At 37.6% G+C, this 10,206-nt stretch overlaps 1 protein-coding gene across 1 annotated transcript; it reads left to right on the top strand.

Moving 5' to 3' along the window:
* Positions 1-3,034: 3,034 nt before the first annotated feature.
* Positions 3,035-10,102, top strand: LOC147396518 (TPR repeat-containing protein ZIP4-like). Its single transcript, XM_086451219.1, is given in 6 exon segments — positions 3,035-3,941; positions 3,944-4,370; positions 7,650-7,839; positions 8,331-8,363; positions 8,624-9,244; positions 9,346-10,102. Coding segments are annotated over 6 exon segments (2,808 nt in total). The 5' UTR covers positions 3,035-3,061; the 3' UTR covers positions 10,003-10,102.
* Positions 10,103-10,206: the final 104 nt, after the last annotated feature.

Raw genomic sequence — 10,206 nt, 5'->3', positions numbered from 1 at the left:
TAGACTTCATTGAATAATAGTTGACCATCTTTTTTGTCTAGAGTGTTAGAAAAACCTAATCTAGTGAACTTTGACTTCTTTATCTTTTGGTTAGCTGGTTAAAATAAAAACAGAACTAAAGTTAGTATGATTTGAATAACAATCATAAGATTAGATTATGTACCTTGAAAAAGGGCTACTTCTACTTGTTTTTTATTGAAAAATAAAATGATGATGTGTGAAAAAAAGTTTACAAAGAAAAAATAATTTTTTTTTGTTGAAAAGATCAAAGAAATGTCAAAAATCTAAAAAAATGGAAAAATAGTCTAATGAGGCTAAATACAGTATTTTCAGTAGGGTGAAAACCATCAATAGGAAAGATGTAAATAAGTTGGAATATCACAGATAAAGACTCTTATAGGTATTAGAGTAAACATCCACATGTTTCACTATCCCAGATAGGATGCTTAGTTTCGAGTTAGAACTTAGGTTGAATCGATCATTCTTATCAGTTAGGAGATGAAACCTTATTCTGAAAAGATTGACATTTTTTATTTTTAATTAGAAAATTTGCACAAGCACTCAAGCTATCAATTTATTAAATTTTCTAAAGTGAGGAATAAAAATTTGGACTCTTCTCAAACATAAAGGACCTTTGACAAATTTATGAAATATCATTATATTTTCATTACATACGTTGATTTTAATTATGATATTTTCTAAAGTGTGTGAATTTTGTGGGTATATTCACTGCAAACCCTTACGAGTCAAACTCGTCCACTATAGATAACTTATGGTTTAAAGGTTTACTGTATTCGCTAAATGTAGTCACATAACCTACGAAAATAACATTTTTTACGTTAAACTTTCTTTGCTTTTACTTAGGACTAGCAAAATCTAGGTTTTTGGGTATAATTGAGGCCTAGAAAATCGTTTCTAAGGCCCTATCTACAAAGATTTTAAAATTTAATCATAAACTAAATCACCTAAATAGACATAATTCATTAATAATCTATGTTTATTATTGTTTTCGAATAAATTATGATTTTTTTTGCCTAATTTCAATTATTTATTTGTATAGATTAAAGTCACGAGATCCAAAAAGATGAACCAAGACGATCAAATAAGTACATTACAATCCAAAACCCAAGATAAGACTACAGATTGATTTTCAAACCCATTAGGCCAACACTAATCGTGACACCGAGATTTTCTTTGGCAGCGTGGTGATGTTGACAAGCATTGCCTCAAGATTCGTATAATGTTATGGTGGTTTGATTTGTTACTTAATGAATTAGGATTTAGACTTTTTGTAAAACATAAAAGTGTTTCGAATCTTGGAAATCCTAATTTGGTCTCTATAAATAAGAGACCAGCTAGAGTCATATCTCATCTCTTCTGAGGTCATCATCTCCTATCTTCTTCTTCTACCTCATTTCTTCTATATTTTAATTTTTAGGATTTTAGTTTTTTTAATTTCAGTTCAAGTTTTGTAATTGGAAGAAAATATTGTCAATTTTAGATCAAGATCAATAAAAGAAGATTATTTCTCCCTCTTCTCATCTCTAATTACTTTTTTTCTCTCTCTGGTATTATGGTTCTTACATATATCTCCATTTGAGAGGTCAATGAAGCCATGCGTAAGATTAGCATAAAAAATATATTAATTTATATTTGTGTTTCAATGTTTATCTATGGTAATAATTTATTAAGTAGGGATCATCAGATCTGATTTGGTATTCATGGTTTTATGATTTAGACTTAGATAAGTTCAAGTTATATCATGTTAATATTTTGATTTCATCGTATTAACTTAAGTAACAATTTTCTGAATTTCTAATTGTGCTTAATAGAATCATTCTCTGATCCAACAACATTAGCTTTGTTGGTTAGATTGAGATAAAAATAAACATTGATACATTTATGAAATTATTTGCTTGTGATGGATTTGAATGATCTAATATTTATCTTACAATCTTATTTCATGTTCTTTTATTATTTTTCTGTTTAGTTTAAAATTCACTTTGAATCAGTTTTAAATCGGTTATCATTTTAAGTCAGAAATTGTAAATTAACGTTGTCTCTATGAATCGACCCTTGTTTGCCAAGGTTTTTAGTATTTTATTCTCTTTTATTTTATATGATAATATACGACGAACAACTAACAAATCTCACAAGACTTCCTCAATGTGGTTGGCTTGTTAGACATGCGTGAGAGACGTGGGATACACATTGGAACTTAGTCTCCTAATTAAAACATATTACACGAATGAGTCAAGAGAGGATAAATAGAAGTAAAAATTTGAGGGAAATTTTGAATAAAAAGATATACAAGAGAAATCCATAGCCTTGGGTTTGAAGAGGCCAACCCTACCCAACTCAGCGTGGCGTGTGTGCGCGAGTGTTGTAATATGGGGACACCTTTGAGAGCTTCTAACTAGGAAAGAGAAAAAGATAACTTATAAGGTGATTTCCAATTCTCTTCCTAATCGTTATGGGACTAAAGAAAAAATCACAAAAAAGTTGCTTTCAAAAAGATAAAGTAAAAAAGAATATACACCCAAAATATACTTTTTAAGATAAGAAAAGAAGGTAAACTCAAAAAAATAAAAAACAGACAAACACACAGTAAAAGACTTCACCATTTACATTTTTCACTCAAAAATCAAATAAAATAAAAGAAATTATTTGTATTTTCAAAATAACAAAAACAATTTGGTAGGTTCTACAATGTCGGAACTGATAACTTCTCAATGAATACTTTCAAGTCCATTCGATAAGATCTTGCCGAGTCACAATGAAAATTTTCAATTACTTCCAAAAGTCTTGCGTTTTAAGTGGGTGCAAGAGTTTATTTTGTTAAGGTCAATTTGACCACGTCACAATTTTATTTTTTATTTTAATTTTTAACTTTTTTTTTTGTCAATTTAATTCTTTAAGGGGGTGCACTTAAGAGAAATGGTAGGTGAAATAAACCGTTCTTTTTCCCTCCAAGGCTCTTGTATGAAATGCCCATGCCCAACCGAGCTCCTTCTTACAAGTTTACCCGCCCAAAAAAAAAAAAAAAGTTTCCTCAGCAACAATGAGAATTTCAGAGGTGTCTCCAGAGCTTCGTCCAGGTCTCCATGAATCCCAAACTCAGTTACTCGAAGAAATCGAAGCTTTGATCAAAGAAACCGAACATCTCTCACCTCAAAAACCTTCATTAGATAAGGTCTGCTCCAATCTCCACAAGAATCTCTCTCGATTGAGCTCCTTTGTTCCATTATCGAAGTCCGAAAAGCTTCAGATCTGGAAGCTAAGTTACCGTCTCTGGAACGCTTGTGTCGATCTCTCAAACGCAGATGGAATTCGATCATCTGGAGAAGAATCGAAGATTGATGAAGAACAGGCGAAGCTCCGTCAGATCTCAGCTGATCTTCTCTTTTTAGCTGGAGATGTTGCTGGAATTCCTTCTCCATCTTTCAAATCTGCTTCTTTCTTCTACAAAACCGGCTTGATCTGGCACGATTTGAAGAAATTCGATCTCGCGGCAAATTGTTTCGAGCGAGCAACCAATCTGATGTCCAAGATCGAGATAAGTGGAATCTCTGATGTTGGAGAACAAAGACTTCTATTGGATGTGAACATTGCGAGATCAAGAACTGCGTGGGAAGTTTCAGAGAGAAATATCGCGCTCACTTTACTTCATCGATCAAAAAACCTGTTATTTGGATCTTCGGAGAGCTATAGAATACTTGCGAATCAGTACTTGACGTTCGGAAAACTCGTTCTCTCACAAGACCAGTCATCCGCCATTAATGATGCTTTGAAGCTGATGAACGAAGCTTTAGATCTGAGCGAGAAGGGATTAAGAATCGTTAAGAGGACAGAAGAAACCCTAGGTTTGAAGACAGTGAGATCGAAGTCTCTTAGGTTCATGGCGGCAGCGCATTTGCAGAGCAAAGAGTTCGATAGCGTCTTAGGTGCATTAAGGTCTTGAGAGAAGGTAGTGGGGACCAACACCCTTGCTTGCCTGTATTAGCAATGAAGGCGTGGTTGGGGATGGAGAGGTACAGTGAAGCCGAGAAAGAACTGAGGGGTATGGTTGTAAATGAGGGGATTCCCGAGGGTGTTTGGGTATCAGCAGTGGAGGCATATTTTCAAGCGGCAGGAGTGGCTGGAGCAGAGACAGCTAAAGGATTGTTTCTGGGACTGTTGGGGAGGTGCCATGTCAGCGCAGGAGCAGCTGTAAGGGTGGCCAACCGGGTGGTTGGCAGTGGTGGCGAGGGATCACGAGTGAGGGCGAAGGTGGTGGCTGAGTTGGTCTCGGACGAAAGGGTGGTGGCTCTTTTCTCGGGAGAGACTGCGGCGAAGGAGAGAACAGCAATGCATGCTGTCTTGTGGAACTGGTGAGTTTCTAGCCTACACCATTATGATTTAACCTCTGTGTTCAAAAGCGTGCACCAGCTTTTCGTGGGCTGATGATGAAGAATGATACTCAGGTTCAGTTAGTTATATTATAATTTTTCTTTCCACTTTTTTTGGAATTGTTTGGACCCAGACTTGAGAGGGATTGGGACGTTTGCCTCATTTTATAACAATCCATTGCGACTTCTTGTCTCTACTGTTGTCTTAAGATTAAGTCTTAGATGAATTATATAACTTAATTGTGAATGAAGGTGTCAACATAGCTAAGTTGGCAAGGCATGTAGAGTGTTGATCCTGTGGAGGTAAATTTTGGTTTATCCGACCTCCGCTACTGCTATCCAAGCTTGGATGTGGACTTGTGCGTCCATGCAAAGCCTCCAACGTTCAAATCAGACAAGAACTCAAGATAGAACTATACAGAGAGTATTCATGTGTTGGAATTCCGTACCTTGGATGGGTGGTCCCATGCCCTATTTATAGATTAAACCTTCCTTGATTTCTGTCTTTGGTCTTGGCCTTGATTCACGCGCCAGCTATATTTGCAACACTCCATGAGGTATCTTCTGTTTTGCTTTATGTTTTACGATTCTTGACGGATTGTTGAATTTAAATCTCTAGAATATTTGGCCTAGGATCTTGTCCCTTTTAACCCACTGACCCTCACTATCCGACCATCCTTGTGATGCCACATGTCTTCAGATTATAGGGTAGAATTCTTGCTTCCACAGATCCCACAACCTAGGTTCAAAACTTGTTGAAGCTACTTTCATGCTGGTTACTAACCCTCGCTTGCCTAACAAAAATAGAAGATCTTAGAAAAAAGAAATGAGAATAGTCACCAATTTGATAGTGTTGATTGATTGAGGGGAGGATCACTGAATCCTGGTAGGTGATCCCTGTGATCCATGAACATCAACTCTTCTAGTAATGGAAGGTGAATCTCACCTTAGGACAACGAGCCAAGCTTGTGCATCGATCCACAACTGCTAACTTGAAAGTTCACACTTATGCTTTCTATTTTTAATTTCACACATTACCTGAGTTGGTACTGCTAATTCCTACTCTTTAGTAATTATTATGCTGGAGATAAGGAAGGTACATCCATTTGTCACAATTGTTATTGTGGGAGTTGTAGAAATTCATGTGACTACACTCTAAATAAGTCAGTCAAATCGGGGAGCCGCAACGCGTCAGGTTACCCAGAATGACAGAACCAAGATAGAAATCACTGTGCACAGTTACATTACGACGGTGCGAGCCGAGGAAATCCCGGACGGGTGCGGCTATGTGATTAAGCAATCAAATGGTGGCAGAGGGTTCTGTCCATCCGGGTGTTTGTGAACCTTCAATCTTCGATGATTCATAAAATCATATAGTTCACTCAGTTTAGGATAAATACCTGGTTCTCGGTCCCAAGAAAAAAGATTATCAATTATTTGATCCCATATCAAGACAAAACTCTTGAATAGTGAATTGGATGAAGAAGTATACATGACACAACTTGAAGGTTTTGGAGTCAAAGGCCAAGAACATCTTTTGTGTAGATTGAACAAATTGATAGTAAGTGCAACAAGCATCTACACTGTGGTACTTGAAATTTGATCAAATAGTCATCTCATTCGGATTTGTGCAAAATATTTTGGACCAATGTATTTATGTCAAAATCAATGAGAGCAAATTCACCATTTTAGTTCTTTATGTTAATGAGATCCTTCTAGCGAGTAGTGATCTCCATGTGCTGCATGAATCAATGAAGTTTCTTGCAAACCATTTTGACATGTAGGGTTCAGATGAAGCCCCTATTATTTGATTGGTATTGAAATCCTTTGGGATGGGTCTCGAGGTATATTGGGCTTGTCAAAAAGGGCTACATTGGTAAGATTATCAAAAGGTTTGGCATGCATAATTGTTCTTCCAGTATTGTGGCTATGATTTTAGGTGATAAGCTTAGAAAATGGCAGTGTTCTAGAAATCAAATTGAAGAGGATGCCATGGAGAATTCACCCTACGTATCGGCTGTGGGAAGTTTTATATGTTCCCAAGTTTGCACCCATTGAAATAGTGCTTTTGCCATAGTTGTACTTGGGAGAGATCATAGCAAGCTGGGACCAAAGCATTGAAAAGTGGCCAAGCCGCTGAAGGTTTTCTATGATAACTCTGTAATAGTCTCCTTCTATAGAAACAACAAGACTACAAATAATTCCAGGCATGTAGATGTTATAGATGTTGTTTTAAGGGAAAGGGTTAGGGAATATATATTATTTATCAAAGGCATCACTTCAAAACTTTTGACCTGCTAACCAAAGGGTTGATTCCCAAGTCATTTTCTGAGCATGTTGCTCATATGTATCTTGCAGGATGTACATGGTTAGTTCGAGTTGAGTCACGAGCATTTAGTTTGGCACTATTGCAGTATCATTCAGACAAGTCCACCAAAAAGTTAAATTCATTTCGGATCATGGAGAGTGATGGTACTGATGTTGTAACCAAGGACTGGTACTAGGTTGTCGGTGTAACATAGTTGCCTTGATTTGCTATTAGTAGTTTCACTTGTCTAGGTCTTGATGAGAGAATATTCAAGTCTTCTCTCAAACCAGAAATGCGTTTTTAAAAGGAGTGACCACCTGTCATGTTGTTTTAAAACTCCGTCGTCCAGAAGACTTGTTTTCCTTCAAAAGATTTTCAAAAAAAAATAGAAATAGAAAATAGACGTGTTGATTATTGTCAGACCAACTGGGAGAATGTTAAATGTGCTTCATAAAGTGATCATACCAATACCATAATCACCAAGGATTCAGTTTTCACCCCCATTTATTTGTTTTGGTTTGTAGTAGAGAGACAACTTCCTAATCCAAGGATAATATTTTGGGAAGATGCTCATTTCTCTCCTTCAGAAATGGAAACTATACCAAAGGGAAGTCCCAACTTTAGAAAGCTATGTGATAGCTGAGGGCCATGAATCTCAAAAAATACTTCGTCAATCCCAACTCTTACCTCATGCTAAAAAGCGTTCCGATCAAGCTTGGCAAAGAATAGAGTTGAAGATCGCACCGGCTAATTCATTTTTATAGGAAAAGTGATCTCCAATCCTCTTGTTCCTAACAGAATCAATGGTAGGTATGCAAATTATTCTATTGTTTATTATTGTCTTCTAAAATGACAATACAATTTGAATTGGTACGAATCCAACACTTATATTCTATCATGACTTCTAAATCTAACCAACCAAAATATTTTCTTATGCAATCTGTGATTTGCAGCGGAGCTGATCATTTTCGATTGAAAGATTATGAGACGGCTGCGGAGATGTTTGAGAAAGCAATGCTTTATGTCCCTCACGATGTGGAGAACAAGATTCTTAGATCTAAATGCTTTAGAGTTCTGTGCCTGTGCCACCTTGGCCTCTCCCAGCTTGATCGAGCTCAAGAATACATCAATGAGGCTGAAAAGGTATATTGTTTACATGTGTGTGGATCCTGTACTTCCCAAGTCGGCTTGCAAGGCAGATTGTTTTAGGCCCTCAGCAGCCCCATATGTTTGATGCACCCTTTGTAGACCTAGGAACCAAAACTCAGTCTGATCCGTAATTTTTAGTATATTATTCAGGTGTTTTCTGTCATGGGTTTTATGAATAGGTCCTTCTACCTATGATGAAAAAGATGCTCGAATCCAATTGTTTGAACTTTGAAATTATACATCACCAACCAGACTGACTTTTGGAGTGTAGGTCTACCAAGGTGTGGGCTTCAATGGGTTCTAAAGAGTGCATAAGTGCACCCGGCAGATAGGGAATCAGGGTTGCAACAGAACTTCTGGGAGTACTGGGTAGCAATATGGGGCTGGTCTCTAGATGGTGAAGATATCTTAGTGACTTGTTAACAATTGATCCAAATATCATACCACATCATGGATTCCTTATTTGATGCTTTTCCTTCCTGCAGCTTCATCCCAATATAGCTTGTGTTTTTCTTAAGGTATGTAAGTTATAATTCTCTCTAGTCTCTCTACTTAAGTATAATAAAGTCTCGAACAGTAATCAGATTTTACTCGTGGGTCTCACAGTTGCTACTTTGTTGCTGGTTGGAATTCACATTTGATTAGTTATAGATGGTAAACATGCCTTCAATAACATAAAACCAGTTCCATAGTGTACACATTAAGCTTTGCAAGTTTCTATTGGATTTCTAGTTCTAAACATATAATCAAACCTGAAAATATTTTTTGATTCATGCAGTTCAAGATCTTCCTACAAAAGAATGACGGAAATGGTGCCATTAATCAGATGCAATTGATGGCTTCTTGCTTTGATTTCACCCCAGATTTCCTCTCCCTTTCGGCTCACGAAGCCATAGCATCACAGGTTCTCCCTGTTGCCATAGCTTCTCTATCCAATCTCCTCAATTTCTACTCACCTGGAAAATCAATGCCAACACCGGAAGTTGTAGTGCTTCGCACCTTAGTCACACTACTCTCACAGGATACGGGTAATGATCCTGAAGTCCTTAAATTCACTAAACGGGCACAGACCCGTATGTTCGAGATCAGCCCTGAGCACTTCTTTGGTAAAGGGGAGGTTGGGAGACGTGAAAGAAATTGGTTTGCAGTAAATTCATGGAATATTGGGACAAGAACTGGTAGAGAGAGCAACTACGAATTATGTGCAGAATTCCTAGAATTGGCATCAGAATTTTATGGTGTCACAATCAGTGGCGAAGTAGAGGAAAATCAAAGTATGGTTTGCAAGTCATTGATCTTAAGTGTATCTGCAACGATTGCAATGGAAAAGCAAAGGAACACTGCATTGTCAGATCCCGATGTGAAACGGGCTCTTGAACTGCTTGGCAGAGCCGAGAAGGTATGGAACAATAGATTAGTATTTTTTTTTTCTTTTTTTTGCTAGTCAGATACAACTAACTTAATTATGCATACTGCAATGTAATGTATACGTACATGCAGATACTTAAGTTGGTCTCATCTGGGACACAACTCGAGGATGATACCATCGAACCCAGCTTCTTCTTCATACACACCTTCAACACTTACGACCTATGGGGAAGGCTTGCTGACCACGGACCCCAACAGCTCATCCTGATAAAGAACTTTGCATCTTCAAAGATGTGTACTCCTCAATGCCTCCTTCAGATTGGCCTCAGTGCTTCACAGGGTGCACGGTCCAACCTAGATGTTGCCAATTATGCCCTCAATAACTGCCTCTCTGCCCTCCTCACCTCCCCATCTCCTGAATACCAAACTGTTGCCCTTATTATTAGGAAACTAATTGGGCTCGCACATTTGAAGAAAGGAGATGGAGACAATGAGGTGTACAGTGTGTATAAGCAGGCATACAGGGTGATGGTAGGGTTGAAGGAAGGGGAGTATCCAGCAGAAGAGGGGAAATGGCTTGCCATCACTGCATGGAATCGTGCAGCACTGCCTGTGCGACTTGGGCAGATTGGGATTGCAAGAAAGTGGATGAGAATTGGGTTGGAGTTGGCTCAGCATGTTAGCGAGTTGGTAGACTACAAAAGGTGTATGGAGGAATTCCTTGCTGGTTTTGAAAAGAAATTTGAGGGCCACAGTGATGGTGAAAGCAGCTCACAACTTGTCTTGTGATTTGTATTTCTTTGTACAGATACTTGAGAACAATGGTGATTTCACTTTTAAAGAGTGGAACATTACAAAAAGACAGCCATACCATTCAACCAAATGTCTAACAAACCAATTATCTAGATCGTCAACTTGCCCATTGATTTCCTTCTATAAAAAATGATTCAACTCAAAAATTCATAATTAATTGGATGATCCAAAGCTAAGCAC

The sequence above is a fragment of the Akebia trifoliata genome, chromosome 8 (assembly GCF_017979445.1).
Source record: "Akebia trifoliata isolate Shusen 1 chromosome 8, ASM1797944v1, whole genome shotgun sequence".
NCBI lineage: Eukaryota > Viridiplantae > Streptophyta > Magnoliopsida > Ranunculales > Lardizabalaceae > Akebia > Akebia trifoliata.
Note: the sequence above shows the minus strand (reverse complement) of the source record. Positions and strands in the feature narration are given on the sequence as shown.